This window comes from Cynocephalus volans, chromosome 14, assembly GCF_027409185.1.
Source record: "Cynocephalus volans isolate mCynVol1 chromosome 14, mCynVol1.pri, whole genome shotgun sequence".
In the NCBI taxonomy this organism is placed as follows: Eukaryota; Metazoa; Chordata; class Mammalia; order Dermoptera; family Cynocephalidae; genus Cynocephalus; species Cynocephalus volans.
Window position 1 is genome coordinate 96,599,394 of NC_084473.1, and position 20,876 is coordinate 96,620,269.

Below are 20,876 nucleotides of genomic sequence, written 5' to 3' on the forward strand. Positions count from 1 at the left end.
AAAAATTTACATTGAAAGTAAATAGTGGTCGGTGTAGAAGCGTAGATTCTGGAGTTCCATTGCTGAAGTTCATACTCCATCTCTAACCACTTTCTTGCTGAGCATAACCTCACTGTGCCTATTTCTATATTTTAAAATGGGATCAATGATATCTGTGTCCTAGGGTTAGTTTGAAGTTTAGTAACAGTGACCAGTAGGTTTTACTTGTTATTTTTATTTCTGTTTCTATCACATCTGGTTGCTGCTTGAACTAGAGAATGTTGGGAAAGTTTGGGATTCATTAACAGTATAGGGAGTGGAAGAAGCTGTCAGTTGTTTTGGATCTTGGGATGTGGAGATGTGGGAGCTTCACTTGCTTTGGTTACTTTTTATATTCTATTGACACATGACGTGATTAGGTGCATATCTAGTGTCAGTTCTGTTTTTCTAGGTATATGATTTAATGTTATAATTGATCATTTAAAGGAAAAAAAATCCTAATTTGTTTCATTCCAAAGTTCAACTGATGGTGTGTAACAATATTTACCCTTTAGACTTTATAAATAGCTGCTGCTATTAATTTTTTTCAACTAACAGAATTCATGTTTTTTAAAAAGCTCCAAATTAAAAAATATAGTATATCCCAGTGATAATACTCCCTTTATCTTTATTAAGTTCTCATCCATTAGATAAAGGTTTAATCTTGCTTGGTGATGGGACTCATTTGATGGTCATTGTATCATAACTTTAATAGCAGCCACCAAATGTAATGTTTCCAGTTCATTCTTGTAGGTGTTGTTTTTTGTTTTTTGTTTTTTGTTTTTTTTTTCCAAACTAGACGGAAAGCTTCTGAGTAGCGGCTGTTACTTTTTGTTTCTTACACCGTGAGCATTTGACTATTCAATTAATTATTGTTAATTCATTGTGTTCTTATGCCCTATTGAAGACAAATTTATTGACATAAAGATTTTCTGGATCTTTTGAAACTTCAATTTGTGTTAAAAGGTGGGGGAAGGGGTGATGAATGGGATAGGTGAGCTGGGCAGAGCCTTGTACATTCACAGTTCTTTTTTCTGAAGGCTTTATTACTTTATTCAGATACATTCTTGTGTACTTCAAATATACTGTGTCGATAATACTTTTAGAGCCCTTAGCTCTGATCTCAGTTTTGAAAGTCTACCACAACCTAGCACTAGAAATAAAATAAATAGAAAAACGTAATTTGTATCAGTGAGTACAAATGCCAGTGCTTATCCTTGAGCAAAAGGGCAGGACTTCATGATACATTGAGTATTTATTGAATGTTCTCTCTGTGCTGAGAACTGGTGGGGAGTGAGCAGAAGTGGAGCAGGTTGGCACTGCGGTTGAAGGGAAATACCAGAAACAGAGGACTGGGGCTTCCCAAAATAAAATCAGAATTGGATTACCTGACTAAGGAGAAAGGGATGCTCAGCAGGTAGGAAAACACCATCCAATTAGATGAAGTAATCTAATTACCTGGTGTCTTACTCTGCTGCTTGTTTTAGTCATACTGGAAAAGCCAGGTACAGAGGATTAGACAGGAAGCTTCTTCTCTGAATCCCAAAAGACCAACCAGTAGGAGTCCATGAATTCCATATTAAGCTGAGTGAAATATCATTGTTTCTTGTTTTTTTTTTAAAATAAACTTTATGTTTTAGAACAATTTTAGATTTATAGAAAAAATTACAAAGATAATACAGAGTTCTAAAATACCTTACCTTTAGTTTCCCCTATTATTATTATTTATTTTTGGCTGCTGGCCTTTACAGGGATCCAAAATTTCTCCTATTATTAACATCTTACATTAGTATGCTGCTTTTTAAAACAACTAACGAATCAATATTGATACATTATTATTAAAGTTTATATTTTGTTCATATTTCCTTAGTTTTTACCTAATTTTCTTTTTCTGTTCTAGTGTTACTGAAACCTCAAAGGTCCGTTTGCTCGCCGTTCAGTAGCCAGTCATCGAGAGACAAGTGTTGGTGTATGGAAAGTAGCATTTAATCAGGAAGCCGGCAGCCTGGGAAATGGTGGACTCGTGTCCCAAAGAGCATCTACTCTTTTCCCAGACTTGCCAAAGGGTTTTATAGGGACAGGTGGTAGCGGGGGCTGATTCATGGTGATCTAAGCAGGGACATGCAGGCGTAATCATAAAATTGCAGATAAACATCAAGAACTTCTTGGGTGGGAGCTGATTCATGGTGACCCTCCTCCATGAAGTCAAGTCACGGGTTCAGTTCCTGTTAACCTCGAAAAGATCTAGTTAGTAAACTAGTAAAGAATGGCCATTTGGGTTGTTAATTTCTTCTATTATTAATCTGTGTACAGTGTGAGCAGACGTCACTATGTTCTAGCAGTCATGTGAACAAGAATCATCGTGTTCTAATATTCAGCTGCAAGCTATGTGGTTTAAGTTACAAGAGTAAGAAAAAAGGGAAAAAAACTTTTTAATTTAAAAGTTTAACAAAATGGAGTCACTTCTGTTCAGCCTGTTACACTAGAATCTCATCTAAGATACCACATTACATTTAGTGGTCCTGTCACCTTAGGCTCTACTTATCTGTGACAGTTTCTCAGACTTTTTGCTTTTGATGACCGTGACAGTATCAAGGCATACTAGTCAGATATTTTGTAGAATGTCCCAAAATTGGGATTTGTCTGATGTTTTTCTTATGATTGGATTGGGGTTATGGGGGAGCCCACAGAGGTAAAGTGCCATCTTTATTGCATCATATCAAGGATACACACTGTCAACGTGACTTTTCACAGTTAAAGTTGGCCTTGATCACTGGCTGAGCTAATGTTTGTCAGATCTCTCTACTTTAGTCACCTTTTTTTCTTCCTTTCCATAGTGTGTCCTTTGGAAGGAAGTCAGTATATATCTACCACACTTAAGGAGTGGGGAGTTATGCGCCACCTTCCAGATAGCAGAGGTTCTACATGAATTATTTAGAATTCTTCTGTGTGGGGGATATGTCTCTTCTCTCCCATTTATTTGTTTATTCAATAATTTACTTATATCAATGCGGACTCATGGATATTTATTTTAAACTTAGGGTTCTGTTCCAATACTACTTTAGTTTGTTGCTGAAATTGTTCTAGCTTTGATCATTTGGGAGCTCTTTCTGATCACTCTTGCCTCCCTTTACATAGCCCCGTCAGGGTAGGTTTGGAGATGTATTTATTTGTTTTTGTTTTCTTTTTGGGGTTTTTTTTTTTTTTCTTGCTTGCTTTCTGGCACTATAAGATGTTCCACTCTCCATCTTGTGTATTTCCTGCTCCAGTCCTAGAATCAGCCATTTCTTCAGAAAGCCCTGGTTCCTTTTATTGGAAAATAGTATTAGAACCCAAGATGTAGGTGCTAGGTGTGTTCTTTGCAACTAGGCTCTTTTAGCTGACACAAAGAAATGCATGTGTGTATCCTAACCCAGGGATATACACATCTGTAAGTATGCCTGTGTGTAACAATCTGTATCTCTATTTTGCTAACCATGAGTTCTTATTGATGTCACCAACTCTAACCCGTTACCACATGGATCATTCATTCTAGCTTGCTTCTCTGTAAATTCTTATTCCAACAGTGAGGAACCTGGTTCCCACCACCCACCATCTATTTATTTAATTGTTAACTCCAGTGTACATGTATAGTGGCATCAGAATTATTAACCCAAACCGTGGGTTACATGGTAAACAGCTTTACCAATTAGAGTACTGTGTGTATATACAGTTTCTTTTGCCTTTAATCTTACAGATTCCATTCATTTCTGGAGTTACTTAGGTCAGCACTTTCTTTCCTCTCCCCAATTCAGTGAGATTGTTTCATACATTTGTAAATAGTTAAATTGTTTTGTCACATTCTGCATTCCATCTTGGATCCCTTGATTTCCTAAATGATTTTTTTAATTTGAGTACATTTAGGTTTACTGTTTGTGCTATTAAGTTCTGTTTTGACAAATGTATAGTTGGATGTGTCTGCTACTACAATATCATACAGAATAGTTTGACCCCTAAAATATTTCTTGGGCTTAACATATTCAACCTTTACCTTCTCCTCCTGAGCCCCTGGCAACCACTGATCTTTTAAAGCATCTCCATAGTTTTGCCTTTTCCAGAATGTCATATACTTGGAATCATACAGTATGCAACTTTTATTTTACTAGTATTCCATTGTATGGATGTACAGTTTGTCCATCCATTCACCTGTTGAAGACATCTTGGTCATATCTAGATTTTGGTGCTCATCTCGGTCATATCTAGATTACATATAAAGCTGCTATAAGTAATTGCATGCAGATTTTTGTGTGGACATAAGGTTTCAAATCATTTTGCTAAATACTAGAAGCATACTTGCCAGATTGTACGGTATAACTGTTTTATCTTTTAAACATGCTGTTTCGCATTGTTCTGTTTCCTGGAGAGGAATAGTCTCCTTTTGCCATTTTCCTGGCCCACTTCCTCACCAAGTCCCTTTTGACCATAATCCCAGGCCATTGCATCACTACAAAAGAGCAGATGATATAGAATTTCAGTTGATCATTTTGTGGGAAATGTAATGCTCTACTGATCATTTTTATGTGCTTATATTTTCATTTAATCTATCAGTGAAAATAATTAGCTGTATCTAATTGGATTTGACTATTTTGTGCTTTCTCACAGTATAGCAGGAATATTTTGAAGGTGACTTGCACAGTTTGTAGGTTGCTGAAACAACTTTGTCATTATGTTATATTTTAAAGCATTTTATAGTTGCTAAAATCCTGAAATATTACCCAGATTGTCCTCTTAAACCACCATCATGAAGCAGTGTATTTTTCAATATAAAATTATATTAATTAACTTTAAGGTAAAAAATTTTATTGTAATCAAGTTTGTGTTCCTTTAAGTGATAATATGTTTTAATTCCTTCACAGCATTCATTCAGTCGGAGAGCATAATAGAAGTTCTGCGTTTTGATGATGGCGGGCTACTACAGGTAATTTTTTTTTTTAAGTTGAAGAATTATTTCAGTGTTAAGCCTTAACAAATATTTGATTACTATTTTTTCTTTTAAAAAATGTAACTGGTTTCTCTGAAATATATTTTATTTGTAGATAGGTCAGTAGAGTCATTCGTAATATAAAAACCTCCTTAGCCAAATGGATTATCTTATATATTAAATATCTCTTTAAAAAGTGACCTCATTGTGGTATTAAAGCCTTGTAAATAAGTAAATCATTAGTCTGTGGTGAGTGAGTGTGCCTGTGGATCTGGGGAATGGGGGCCAGGTCAGGAGCAGTGGAATCAGTGATAAATTCTCTGGGCGTGGAGACAGTGATGAAATGCTAAATTCTGATGCTGGACCTCAGATGATTTATCTGGACGAGAACTTCTCTAGAGAGTATAGTAAGTACTGTAGATTTCATCTAATATCCTCTTCCACTTGCCATACTAAGCCTTGTCTTGAACTACGTTATACATAAAATTAGAAAGTGTAATCTGATAAATATCTTGTCCTTCCTTTCAGACCTAGTTCAGATATCACCACGAAGCCTATTTCAGTCTTCCCAGCTAAAAATCAGTTCTAGAATTTCAGAGCTGAGAGAGATAATAAAAAGCCATCTTCACTAACCCTCTGGTTTTTATGCCTAGGTGTTTTTTCCTTTTGTCCAAACTTTTATTATATTCTGTGCTTGTCATTACTTAACACCTTTGTAGTAATATTTGTTTTTCAAGTACCATGCTATTTGGTAGTATGATGGATAATTTTTTATTCATTTGTTATTCAAAGAAACCAAGGTTTAGGTTAAAGAAGTTGCCCAAGATCCCATGCAATAACAGGTTTGGCACTGGAATCCCAGTCTTCTCACTCCAGATGTGATTGTTAGTCTGTTACGTGATACCGCCGATGGTATATTTTTTACTTATTTATAACTAACTAAATAAGTTAATTCTGAAAAAATATTTCCTGTGGTTTATAATAAAAGCAGGAAGATTAAAATTAAAGTCAGATCGAGACAATAGAGAAACTAATTCTACTAGGGACCTGGAATGAGATTTCTATTTGCATTTTTGCATGAATTTAGGTTTAAATTTGATACACTAAGCCAAACAAAGAGAACAAGAATAAGAATGATGTATTTTAAGAATCTTTTTCTCTTACAGTGAAGCTATTAGTCTTTTGGAAGACACACTTTTCTTCTAAATTTTAAAATAAATTTATCATTTATATCTTTAAATAAGAGATGTTGAGAAACACAGCAGGCAGTGATTGCATAACACTTGCAAAAAATCTTTGTATAGCTTTTTACATTTTAAAATTGAATAAAAACTGAAGAGAATATAATGTGCTCTAATTTTGTAAAGCCTGACCTGGAAAGTGATCATAGTCTCTTTTATCTGTTTCAAGGTAAGAACTTGAAGAACCTATAGGAATGAATGTTTTAAATATCTTCCTTTAGGAAGTTGTTTGCAGGAGGTGGGTGGCGGTGAAATCAGGACTGAATTTCCAGAAAATTCCCTAAGTGTAGTTGTACTTTATTGATTGAGGAAGGATCTGTGTCCATTAGGAACTAGACATCTAGGTTGCAAGTTGATAATCCATTTTGAAAATTCTGGAGCATGATTTATGTTTTGGCTGAGGGAGGTTGTCAATCCATATCTAGATGGACTTGGCTGTGGAAGAGCTTGTGGGCGGGGGGGTGTGATTTGCTCATACTTTTTGGATCTGCTCAGATGCTTGGACAGGAGCTTGGTTGAGACATCATAATTCTATGGCAAAGATAATTTTGGTCTGGAAAAATGTTGATGGCCGATGGTGTCAATCAGTTACCTCAGCCATGATAAAACCTCACTGAGACTCCTACAGAGTGTCTAATGTAGAGATGCTACATATGTAGTGTAATGTATATCCCCTAAGTAGCCGAATATGACTCTTTTGAATAGATGTATATAAATTATTAATTTTAATGTTGAAGAATGTTTCCCAGAAACAACATTTTTGATTTTGACATATTATTTTTTCTCACAATCATTTGCCAGTAGGTTGGACTATTTAAGTAACTCCTGGTTTTTTATGGTATGATTAGACCAGAAGAATGTATTTCTATGGCAGAATATATATCAAGTTTCTCCAAATTAAGTTAAAGCTAAACCAAAGAGAGGGTCAAAGCAATGATCTTGTTTTACATTATTTAAAATGTGAATTTTGCCTAAGAGCATTCCTTTCCAGATCTGTATTTCATATTACGTTTGTGTGGCTTGGTCATAGTAATTTTTTTAATCCTCAAAATCAATTGATAATAAGTCAGTAAAAATTGCTAAGCTAATAAAATGTTTTCTAGTAAGAGTAGACTTGTTTTCCTTGTTTTTTTAAAGATAAGGAAAATGAGGTTCATAGAAGTTAAATGATTTTTTCAGTATTCGATTGCTAGAGCAAGAACTAATATTCAGTAAGTACCTACCATGTCTAGTTCCAGAACTCTTTCCACAGCATGGTGTATGCACACTTCTCTCAGATGCATTCCATGGGTTACCATTTGTAATGCTGTGTTATGATTAGAAATTGTCATCCCCTTAGCCCATGCTTTCTGTAGTTGGCGCTTTGGCCATTGCCATTCCTGGTTGGCAAAGCTACTAAGATTTGTTCCATAGATTATGTAAGTATCAAACAGTTTCTAAGATGGACATGGACACTGAGGAATCTGCATCTCACTGAAAGGAATCTACATTATAACTCTTCACCATAGGATGCCCTGGTCAAGTATCTCAAACCATTATTCCCTTCCTAACTAATCCAAATAATTGGTTCTTTTCAACCTGTTCCTTTCAAAGATTAGATTGTAAAATGGAGTAATGAAAGATATTCTTTCCTTTACAATCATTAATCTGTTTTCTAATCTAATGTTCTCCTAAACAAATGAAAATAAAGCCCAGGAAAAAGGCTACTTCTGTATTTTTTCCACTATCCTACCAGAATAATAGAATGTTGAGATGTTGGAAGTCAAGCTCCAGAATGTTCATGGGTTGAGAAGACATGCAGAGTTTTTTGTCTTTTAAAGCTATAACTATAGGAAACCATATTTTGTAAATGGAATTCTAACCACTTAATTAGGGATCCTATATTGAGTCTTCTTCCAAAGAGTATGAAAGGTCTAAAGATTTGACTAATATATTATTATTTTTCTTTAAAGTGTTTATTGTGAGATATAATTCATATATAAATGCATGAAATATGGAGATTTTTTTTGCAAAGCAAACACATATATAACCACCACTCAGGTTGAGAACTAAAAACTAAAAACAAGTCAGCACCCTCAGAAGTTTTTTCCCCTCAAGCTCTCTCCCAGTCACTATCTCCAAGTTAGCCTTTATCCTGAATTTTATAATTTCCTTTTCCTATAGTTTTACCATCTATAATATGTAAGGTTTATATATTATATAATATGTCTCTAATACTGTAGTTTAGTTGCATCTGTGGTTTTTTTTTTTTTTTTTTTTTAAATTCATACAGTTTGTATTCTTTTTTTTTTTTTCTGGCTTTTTCTCAGCATAATGTTTCTAAGATTCTCAGTGTTGACTCTAACTAGTTATTTTTGCTGCTGAATAGTATTGCATTGTATGGTATACCCCAAATTATGTATCGTTTGTGCTGTTTATGGACATTTTGCTTGCTTCCAGTTTTTGACTATTATGAATAATGCTGACTCTTGGTGAGCATATGTATGTGTTTCTGGTGGAGTAGAGGGCAATTTCTGGGTCATGGGGTTTGTGGATCTTCAGTTTTAACAGATAATGCCATATAGTTTTCCAAAGTAGCTGTTGCAAGCTTACAATCAGGAATTTACCTCTGTAAACACTTTAAAGTCTTTCTTTCCTTCCTTCCTTCTCTTTCCTTCCTTCCTTCTCTTCCTTCTCTTCCTTCTCTCCCTTCTCTCCCCTTCCCTCTCCCCTTCCCTCTCCCCTTCCCTCTCCCCTTCCCTCTCCCCTTCCCTCTCCCCTTCCCTCTCCCCTTCCCTCTCCCCTTCCCTCTCCCCTTCCCTCTCCCCTTCCTTTACTTCCTTTCTTTTCTTTCTTTCCCTCCCATTCTGGAGGTGAGTAATGATATCTTATTGTGGTTTTATTTGCGTTTCCCTGATTCCTTATAAAGCTGAACAACTTTTCATTTTTATTTGACCATTTGAATATTATCTTTTGTGATATCTCTGTTAAATCTTTTACCCATTGTACTGTTTAGTTGCATGTCTTTTTTCCTGTTGTTTTGTAGGGGTTCTTTATAAATTCTGGATACAAACTCTTTATTGGAAACCTGACCTCACACCAATAACAAAAATTCCATTACATAAGCTCTTTATTGGAGATATATAAAGTATATTCTCTCATTTAGTGGATTGTACTTTTGACTTATGTATCGGTGACATCTTATGGACAGAAATTCTTAATTTTAATGAAGTTCAGTCTGTCACTCTTTCCATTATGGTTAATACTTTTGTGTCTTGTTAAGGAAATTTTTTCCTATTCCAAGGTCATGAAGATATTCTCCCGTATTGTCTTCTAGAATCATGTTGTTTGCCTTTCTGTTTACAGCTATAATTGCAACTGGAATTAATTTTTGTTATTGATGTAAGGTCAGAATTTTATTTCTCCCAGATGGTCAGTTGTCCCAGCAATCTTTATTGACTATTCTCCAATGTTTTCTTTCCCCAGTACTCTTTAGTGACACCTTACTCATAAATTAAGTATCCATATATGAGTGAGTCTGTTTCTGTTCTCTGTACTATATTTCTTTGGTTTATTTGTCTGTCCTAATCCTAATATCACAGTTTTAATTACTGGTTTTTAAAGTTTTGATATTTGGTAGAGCAGGTCTTCTCATTTTATTGTTCTTCTTTAGTAATGTCTTGGTTACTTATTCTTAGCTCTTTTCCTTCCATATGCATTTTTAAAGTTGGCTTTACACATGTATATACTATTAGGGTTTTTATTAGGATTCCATTGAATCAGAAGACCAGTTTGGAGCGAATTAAAAATCTTCTCAAAATGTTCAGTATTGCGTCTGCCAGTCTGAGAACATGATGTATTCTTCTCCTCAATTAGGTCTTCTTTAATTTATCTCATAATGTTTTATTGTTGTTTGCATAAAGATCTTAAAGATCTTTTGATAGATTTATTCCTGGGTCTTGGTGTTTTTTAATACTGTCACAAATGACATCTTTTAAAAATATTCGCTTTTTGTGGTTATTATTAGGTTGAGCTATATTACTTGTACCTGGCCTTTCTGGATTTATAAAAGTGGCAATTTCATATGGTTCAACATAAAATCTAGATATGTGGTTGTTTTTAATATATTGACTGTATCCTGAACACTTGCTAGATTGTGTAGTGATTCTAATAACTTATCTCTAGATGGTTTTGGACTACCTCCATAAACTACCATAATCTGAGGTTAATCACATTTATTTCTTCCAGTTGACACCCAAAATCAACCATCACACTTTCCGTCTTTTAGTTCTTTTTCTTGCCTTATTTTACTAGCTACAATCAGCATAATGTTGAATGTAAGTGGTATTTAGTGGCTCTCTTTGGCCCATTTCTCGTCTCAGGATAAAACTTTCAACATTTCACTTTTAAATATATGTTTACTGTAGTTTTTTTCCACTGCCACCTCCCTACTCCCCACAAAAATACTTTTTACTGTATGTGTCAGTCTCAGTTCTCAGCAAGATCCCAAAGCAGAGTTAGGAGTGCAAGAGATTTATTGGAGGGCTACTGCCTGTGAAAAATACAGGGGAGGAAGCAGGAATGGGCAGGGAGAGCCTTAGACTATGCTGCAGAATCTTGGCCGATACTTTGGGGAGCTCTGGAGAAAAGATTGCCTATTGGAAGCATCCAACATTTGGCAGAGGTAGCCAAATCCTAGTATACCTACTGTGCTCATTCACTGGCAGGGAGTAGCTTGGGAGGAACTTGGCCTTACCTCAAATGCTGCAGTCGATCCCAAAGGTACCACAGGTGGAGGCTGATAGCCAACAGCATTCTGCACAGATGAATGGCAAGTTCTTCCTTCCTTAGACCTTGTAGGAAGGTCTAAGCAGTGCACAGTAAAACTACAAAAAACCAAAGCCAAAGCAAGATACATTCTAAAAGCAACCAGAGAAAAAAGAGAGACCTTCAAAGAAGGTAGAATTAGCCTAACAGCTGACTTATATACCAAAACAATGGGAGACAAAAAAAAATAATAATATAATAATAAAATTTACTAAAAGAAGAATTGCCAAAATGGAATTTTACCCAATGAAAATATCCTTCAAGCATGAAGGCAAAATAAAGACTTTTTCAAACAGGTAAGAATAGAGAAAATTTGTCACTGTTTATTTGCACAAAAGGAAATATTAGAGAGTATTTTTTTAGGCCAAGGTAAATGATCTCAGAAGCTCAGAAATGCAAAGGAATAAAGGACAATAAAAATGTTAAGTATGTAGATAACTAAATTAATACATACTATGTAGAACAGTAACAACATTATCTTGACTAGTAAGGCTAAATCATAAGAAGCTTGGCAGGATCTACCTGGGTTTCTTGGGCCCCTTGGTCTTGGAGCATTTCTTTTGGGAACCCAGTTACCATAATCTAAGAGAAATCTAAGCTGCATGGAGAGGCCACATGTAGGCCTCTGTGGTCAGCAGACCCAGCTGAGCTCCCAGCTAACAGCCAGCATTGCTTTTCCATCATGTGAATGAGCCATCTTGGACAACTATTTGAATCTTCGAATGAATGCAGCCTGAACTCACATCTGACTTCAGCCACAGTTGAGACATTGAGTGAGAACTAACCAATTGAGCCCAGTCAACCCAAAATAGTGTGAGGGATAATAATGAATTGTTTTAAGCCACTAAACTTTGGAGTGGTTTATTATGCAGCAGGAGATAACCAGACACTTAATATCATCTAAAATCTGGTTGGTCTATGTTCAGTTTTCTTCCACTGTTTCTAAAATTCCTTTTTACATTTGGTTTGTTCAAATCAAAATCCAAACATGGTCTACACATTGCATTTGGTTGATATGTCTCCTAAGTCTCTTAACCTGTCTGCCCCTACCTTTTTTTTTTTTTTTTTTTTTAATGAAATTGGGTCATTTGTCTACTTCCTAGGATTAGTTAATTTTGTCCTCTTGGTTTCATTTAACATTCTTCTATCCTGTGAATTTTCTGTAAACTGTTAGGTAAATCTAGAGTCTTGATTAGCATTGGATTCAGTTTTTTTCCTAGCAAGCATATTTCATAGATTGTTGTATAATAAAGAATCTGATTTCATCTTTATCCCTTGTCCTAGGGATGCTGTAAATCTCAGAATTTCCTTAGTAATAAGAGTATTTTTGTTATTCGTGAGCCCATAGGATCACACCTGAGTTTATGCCTAATGAAAATGACTCAAGATAGGAGCTGGTCACCAGAAAAGCTAATCATATGATTAAAGGATTGGGGCTTTGAGCCAAACTGAGCCCTTCCAGAGAGGAGAATGGAGCCAGAAATTAAGTTCATTCACATGGTAGCCAAATTCAATCAGTCATACCTACATAATGAAACCCCAGTAAAAACTCTGGATACCAAAGCCTGGTAAAGCTCCTGGTTGGTAAACACATCAGTGTGCCAAGAGGGTGGTGTGCCCTGATCCATGGAAAGAGGGCACAGAAGTTCTTTGTTCCAGATTCTCCTACAACTTGTTCTCTTTGTCCCTTTAGAGTAAAACTAATTGTTAAGTTTAGCACTTTACTGAGTTCTTTGAGTTGTTCTAGTGAATTATCAAGCCTGAGGAGGGTTCATGGGAACCTCCTGGATTTGTAGCTGATTGGTCAGAAGTGCAGGTGGTCTGGGGAACCCCCAAACTTGCTACTGGTGTCTAAAGTGAGGGCTGTCTTCTTGAAGACTGTGCCCATTAGTCTGTAGATTCTGATGCTGACTCTGGATGGTTAGCACCACAATTATACTGCAGTGTACCAGTAGGGCTGTTTGTTTTCCAGTATTTTTCATGAGAAAACATGTCAGGTTGTCTTAGATATTTTAGGCTGCATATTTTCTTATGTAGGGATTTAATAGTTCTGGGTATAAGGTACAGTGACATTACTTCTGTTGATCTTCTAAGCCAGAGTTGGCAAACTTTTTCTGTAAAGGGCCCGATATTAATGGTTTTTAGGGTTTGTGTGCCGGACAGTTTCTGTCATAACTAATCAACTTTTGTTGCTATAGTATGAAAGCAGCCATAGGCAATATGTGAAGAATGGGCATAAAATTTTATTTGCAAAAACTGGTGCAGACTGGATTTGGTTTATGAGCTGTAGATTGCCAACTTCTAGATTGTCTTGGGAGTGGGCTTACTGTCCTCTTAAGAGAAAGGGGAAATGAGAAGGAGCTGGGATTTTGACTTGTATAGAGGCCACTCATTTTTTGTTTTAAATGAAAATAAAGTATTTCTATTATAAAAGAAATAAATGCTTGTAGAATATGGAAAAATAATAATTATAAGTGATATTTATTGGGTATTGCGAGGTGCCAGGCACTCTTTTAAATTCTTAAATATATGAGATTGGTGTCAATTTTATGATCATTTTACATTTGAGCATATTAAAGTACAGAGAGTTTAAGTAGCTTAACTAAATATGACAAGTAAGTAAGCGATAAAGCTAGAATTCAAAACCAAGCATTTGACTCTAAAGCTTAAGTTCCTAACCACTGTGCTAGAGTATGGACAGGGAGGATTACCCTTGCATCTCACTACCCAAATGTAATACAATACTTGGATTTATTTCCTTTCAGTGATTTTTTCTCTCTGCAAACATAGCTTTGTTTTCTTATTCTATGTAGTCAGTTTTGCAATATAACAACTAATTTGATAACCAAAGCAGCCATTTCCCATCATGTTAATTCTCTATGGCTGGAGTGAAGAAACATGTGGGATGCCAGAGGACCCTATCAGGGATTTGCATCTGTGCAGCTCTTTGCAGGTGATAGAAAGCTGCTTCCTACATCATTTTTCCCAAGGTCATTTGGCTGGATAGGGTAGAGCTGTCATTTGAACATAGATTTTTTTCTTTACACTTCAAATTGAGTCTTCTCAGAGCTGTCTGCTCCCCACACCACATTTATTTTGACACTCTGCACCCTTCATACTATTTTCTGCACTCTATTATAAAAATAAGATTAAATAGCTAAGGCTTAAAAGCTAGGAACAAAGAACACGAAAAAATATTAAAATAGTATGAAAAATAGACAAACCTCATACCTTTTACAAAAATTAACTCAAAATGGATCATGGCTCAAATATAAAATGTAAAAATATAATAAAACCTTTAGGCAAAAACAGGAGAAAAGCTTCAGGATATAGGGCTAGGCAAAGAGTTCTTAACACCAAAAACTTGACACTAGAAATACTATCAATAAAGGAAAGACTGATGAATTAAAACCTTGTTCTACAAAAGACCATGTGAAGAAGATACAAAGACAAAACATAGACTAGGATAAAATATTTGCAAGCCACATATCTGATGAAGTTTCCGGAATATATGAAGAACTCTCAAAACTCAATAATTAAAAAAAAGCAAATAATTCAGTTAGGAAACAGGCAAAAGACATGAACATACATTTCACTGAAAGAGGTATACAAATGGTAAAAAGGACATGAACAGCTGTTCAATATCACTAGCCATCAGGAAAATGCAAATTAGTCCTCCTGCTCCATCCCCCACACCACACATACACACAAAATAGTGGCAACAGCAAATGCTGCCAAGGATGTAGAGAAACTGGATAACTCATACATTGCTAGTGGGTATGTAAGTGATACAGCTACTCTGGAAAACCAGTTTGGCAGTTTCTTGTAAAATTAAACATGCAGTTAACCATATGTCCCAGCAATTGCACTCTTGGCCATTCTCCCAGAGAAATGAAAATTTGTGTTTGCAAATTCACTAAAACCTGTATATAAATGTGCTTAGCAGCTCTATTTGTAATAGCCCCAAACTGGAAACAGCCCAGATGTATTCCAGTAGGTGAATCGTTAAACAAACTTGTGTATCCATACCAAGGGTACTGCTCAGTAGTAAAAAGAAGTGAACTGTTCGTACACACACAACAACCTGGATGAATATCCAGAGAATTAGGATGAGTGAAAAAAGCCAATCCCGAAAGTTTAGGTATGTATGATTCCATTTATCTTGTAGTTTTGAAATGGCAAAGTTTTAGACATTTATAACAGAGTAGTGGTTACCAGAGCTTGGGAGAGGGGAAGGAGGAAGGTCGGTATGGTTACGAAAGGGCAGCAGTACACCGGATCATCATGGTGCTGGAACTGTTCTGTGTCTTGACTGTGGTGGTCAATACATAACCCTACACGTGTGAGAAAACTGTGTAGAACTAAGTATATGTACAAACGTATGAATGAGTACAAGTAAAACGAGAAATCTGAACAACGTAGGTAGGTTGTATCAGTGTCAGTATCCTGGTTGTATTATTATGCCATAGTTTGTGTTACACTGGGAGAAACTGAGTAAAATGTACCTCTCTGTATTAATTCTCACAACTGCATATGGGTCTACAACTGTCTCAGTAAAAATCTACATTAAAAATACACACACCTGGGCAAGCACAGGAAGCAAAACAATCGAAAAGTCAGGAAGGACCACTTTTGTGAGTTAATTCTTAAAATTGCCTCACAAATATCTTATCCATTTTTAATGTGAGATTATTTGAAAAGAACCTTGTTGGGGAGGTTGGGATGATCAGAGCCAAGGTCACATGTTGAGGTTTTTATAATCAAAAGCAGACCTCGCCCTCTACTCTCTCCCCCAATCCTGGAAGAAGCATGAGTAACTCTGTACATGAGGGTGCAAAGAAGCACAGTGTGATCATCTGCGAGGAAACGTGGCTCCTGTTCTCCAGCGTACCCTGGGGAAGGCTGCACAGCAGGTGGCACGCACATGATCTGTGCACGTGCCCAGCCTGTACCACCGAGAAGCTTAAATTTTAGCTTGGTGCAGACTCTGTCGTATTTCTACGCACCTAGTTGCCATGTACACAGCTGACACATTCCTAATTCTGTGCTAAATTTCATTTAGTTAAATTTTTTAAAGAAAATTAAATCTGTTTTAATAATAATATAGTATGAAAGGGTGGCCACATTAAAAGTTGTTAGCAATAATATGGCCAGCTTCAGCTCATATAACCTAAAAGAAGTCAGTATTAGGCATACAGTCTTATCAAGGAATGTCATAATACGTATGCAGTAATAGACCAGACCACAGGATTTGAATTCTGACTCTTACCATTAGATCCTGGACCACTAATTTGAACCATTCCCAGGCTTAGTCTCCTTATCTGTAAAATGTATCCTGTACATGAGTATCTCCAGTGTGTTAAGGACTTCAAAGGCCACTGGAGATAGACACAGTTGTTATAACAATCATTCACTTTGAATTATAAGGCAAGGAGATGTTATATTGATATCTCTTTATAAAATTCTGGTTATAGTATGGTTTTCAGTCTTGGCAGTATTTACATTTTGGACTAGATAATTTGTTGTTGTTGGGGGTGGTGTGTGGAAGGAAGATTGTCCTGTGCATTATAGGGTGTTTATTAGGATCCCTGACCTCTACTCACTTGATGCTAGTAGCCCCCTGATTTTTGACAATCAAGAGTGCCTCTGGACATTACCACATGCCCCCTGTGGGGACAAAATTGCCCTCAATCGAGAATCACTGAGTTATACAGATAAAATTATCTATCGTGTTATTTTTGTGAGAGAATTTAATAATATTTGAGAGCAAATCACATATATACTTTTGCAGAGGCTGGTCTATTTGATTGGAAGAATAGTCCATTTTCCTCCTATATATCCTTATTTGGGTGTGCTTTCTGAGGGAGGCTGTGCTCAGATTGGTCTGGAATCTGCCACCTAGTGATGAGTGAGGCCAAGGCTGGAGTCCTTAAGTGCATCAGAGCGTGGAGTCTCAATTGGGAGTGGGAAGGAGTCTCTGATTCTCTATTCTAGATACAGGGATGAGATCATTTACAGCAACTGAAAAGTACACACTTTCAGTTTCTGTGATTCAGTGAAGTTTCCTTTGAAACATTGTGGGTATGTCTTATATTTGACAGAAGGTCCGCAAATATATGGCATGAGCAGAATTTTCTAGGGCTCTGAGTACTCTTGATAGATCCTATATCTGGTTGTGAATTCATAAAGTTGAGAGGTCCCTGCCAGTCAGATGGTGAAATATGGAGTTTCATGTCTTCTAGGGATTGCTTTATTGTCTGCTGAGGCTGATCGTCTTCTTTGTATGATTTTTGACCATTTAGTTTTTCTTTAGTGAACTGTCTGTTCTTGCCCCTTGCTTGCTTACATTTCAGTCACAATATTTTTTCCCTATTTTCTTTTTTTCCTTTTTTTCACTTTTATATTTTTTTCCTTTTTTTCACTTTTATAAAAATGTTCACATATCAGGTCTTTTTATTGTAAAGTTATTAATGATATAGCCCTTAACTGCTTGCTTTTATCCTCCTTTTTTTTGGCATTTACCTTATTTTTGCTCATTCTTTGACTTTTGACATTTCTGCATCATTTTGTATAATGTGTTTATATGGGTTTTAATTTAAAATCCTTTTGTCTTTTTTAGATAGGCAAGTTTATTTCATTTAGTCTTACTGTAGATGTGTTTAATCTTTTTCATCTAATTTTATGCTTTCTTGGTTTTGTCTTTTTTTTCCCTTGATGCATATTGTTCTGTTTTTCTCTCAGATATACTTTTTAGATATGTTTAAGCCTTTATTTCTTAAATTGCTTCAGAAACAAAATAGTGTCTATTGTGATCTTTCCCTTTCCCTCAACACTTAGGGTGTAGTATTGGCATGTCCTGAGGTTTTTAGTTTTATTTATTATAGCTAAATGATTATTTTTCTGTTTTGTAGCTTCAAAAAACATTTATTTTCTGCTTTTTTAACCTGATTTCCATAGTTCCTTTGCACTGAGTATCTGTTTATCTTTCACAAGACAGCTTCCTCATTTGAGATTCATTGAGTAATTTCTTAGGCCAGATTTTGTCTTCATGATGATATTTTTTCCCCTCAAGACAGTGCACATGGGTGAAACGCTTCCTGAGTTCCCTTTCTGTTGACTTCATATGGGAACCACAGCTTCTTATGCTCTAGAATTACTAGGTCATGCCCTTTATTGGCATATAAATGGCATACAATAAACTGTACATGTTTAAATTGTACATGTTTAAATTGTACAACTTGAAAAGCTTGACATATTTATGCACCTGTGAAACCATCACTACAATTGAGATAATGAACACACCCATTGCCCCCAAAAGTCTACTCGTGCCCCTTGGTAAACCCTCCACCCTCACTCTCCATCTCCAGGCAACTGCTGGTCTGCTTTCTGTCACTATCAGTTAGTTTACATTTTAAAACACTTTATATAAATGGAACCATACAGAATGTACTTTTTTGAAAGGGTCTGGTTTCTTTCACTTAGCTTAACTATTTTGAGATTCATCCATGTTGTTGCATGTATCAGTAGTTTTTATTGCTGAATAGTATTACGTTATATGGATACGGAGTACCACAATCCATGTGTCTATTCACACACTGATGGAAATTTGGGTTGTTACAGTATTGAGCTATTACAAATAAAGCTGCCATGAACATTCATGTACAAATCTTTGTATGGACATATACTTTTGTTTCTCTTGGGCAAATATTTAGGAGTGACTGGGTCATATGGTATGTGTATTTTTAACTTTGTAAAAAGTTGCCAGGCTTTTTCTAAAGTGTTTCTATTTTACATTCCCACCAGCAGAACATGAGAGTTCCAGTTGTTCCCCATCTTTGCCAACACATGGTATAACCACTCTTTTTAATTTTGGACATTATAATTGGTGAAGGGCCACAGAAAGTGATTACATTGTATAATGTTGAATATACTAATTATCCTGATTTGAGCATCACATATTGCACACAGGTATTGATATTCAACATGGTACCCCACAGATATGTACAATCAATTATGTTTCAATTTAATTTTTTTTTAAATTTGTACGTAGGTATATAGTATCTTGTAGATTTAATTCACTTTTCCTTAATAATTAATTCAGAGCATCTTTTCATGTGCTTAGTATTTGTTTAATTGTCCATTAAAAAATATTGGGTTGTTTTCTTATTATTCTGTGTCATTTCTCTATATATTCAGGATACAAATCCCTCATTAGATATCTGATTTGCAAATATTTTCTCTCAGTATGTGGTTTGCTTTTACATTTTAATTACGGAGTCTTTTGGTGAGCATAGTGTTTTTTTGTTCATGAAATCTTTATTTCAAGGTTGTAAAGGTAGTCTTCTATGTTTTCTTGTTGAAGGTTTATAATTTTAGTTTTTATGCTCAGAACTGTAAGTTATCAGAAATTAATCTGAGTACATAGTATGAAATAAGGGCAAAGGCTCATTTCCCCCTGACATAGGTTTGTCTGGTTGTTCCAGCAGCATTTGTTGAAAAGACGTGCTTCTCTACTGAACTGCTGTGATTCCTCTATTGAAAATCTAGTGAATATGTATGTGTAGGTCTGTTTCTGAACTCTCTCCAGTTCCATTGATCTGTGTGTCTGTCTTTATGCCAGTACTTCTATAGCTTTTTCTCTTATTGTGGTAAAATATACGTAACATCAAAATTACTATTTTAATCATTTTTACCATCAGTGGCATTAAGTATTTTACCTAGCATGCACCCTCAAAAAATGAGGACATTTTCTCACATCTGCCAAATTTTCCCCATATATATTGTCCAAAGTACCATTTCAAAATAATATATATTAATAGAAAAAAATATCTCCTCTGCTGCTTTTTCTGATTATAAGGTGGCAACCTACCTTTTGGGTAAGTTCACTGATGGCATTCCTTAGAGTGTTGGTATTTTCTCATGAGTCATTAAGACCTTCATTTCCTTCATCACCTGAAGTCCAGCAGTTGCCTCCCAACTTCCTACTTCCCCTCTTGTCCTCCTCTAATCCATCCTCCATATGTACTTCAGCCACAATAATATCTTTAAAACTTTAGACAGACCGTGTCTGTCCGTCTCTCTCTCTCTCCTTCAGACCCCTTGTGTTGCGTTTAGAGTACACCACAGTGCAGGCGCCATCTGGCCCTGCTTAGCCCGCCAGCCTCATTTTCTACTTCCTTCCCCTGTTCTCTGACCTCCAGTCAGACAGGCCCGCTCTCTGTCTCTTTCCTTCCCTAGGGCCTTGCACATGCCGCTTTCCTCCACCACCTTCCACCCCACTTCCACGCAGCTCTGTTTTTATCCTTCAGGTTTTAGTGTACGTGTTCTCTCTTCAGACAGGCCTGCCCTCATGACATACTTATGCATGTCACCTGTATTCCCTTTCACAGCACCTTTCCAATGTTTTCATAATCCTTTTTCAGTATATAAATATATATTTATTTAGTTTTTAAATGACTTTCTCCTCCCCAACCCCATATACCCTCAGCTCTGGGACAACAGGAACCATTATCCACCAGCACCTGACACACAGTTGGCAAGAGGTGAACAGTGATAGGCACATGTGGCCTCACAAAGTGATTGTAAAGGGGACCATTCTCATAGGATGTATTGGTTTGGCAAACTTATAAAAATCACATTACTTTGTGTCACTTCCATATGTGTTCAAAATTTGATCCAAATTATTCTCATTTGAATTACATAGTTTGATGAGTCATTGCATATGATTTGGCGATCAGGTTTTAAACTGAAAATCCAAGTGAGCATGAGATAAAGTTGAAACTATAGTAAAATATTTTGGATATTCCCTATGTCTGTAGTATAAAGATTTGGTTTCAGTATTTTCATCATTA

At 35.9% G+C, this 20,876-nt stretch overlaps 1 protein-coding gene across 2 annotated transcripts in view; it reads left to right on the forward strand.

Moving 5' to 3' along the window:
* TMEM131 (transmembrane protein 131) overlaps positions 1-20,876 on the forward strand; it is a 211,733-nt gene that overhangs the window by 56,764 nt on the left and 134,093 nt on the right. For both annotated transcript variants that reach the window (XM_063077862.1, XM_063077861.1), the window contains exon 2: positions 4,914-4,975. In XM_063077862.1, coding sequence (XP_062933932.1) covers positions 4,914-4,975 — 62 coding nt within the window. The remainder of the gene's footprint in view (positions 1-4,913; positions 4,976-20,876) is intronic.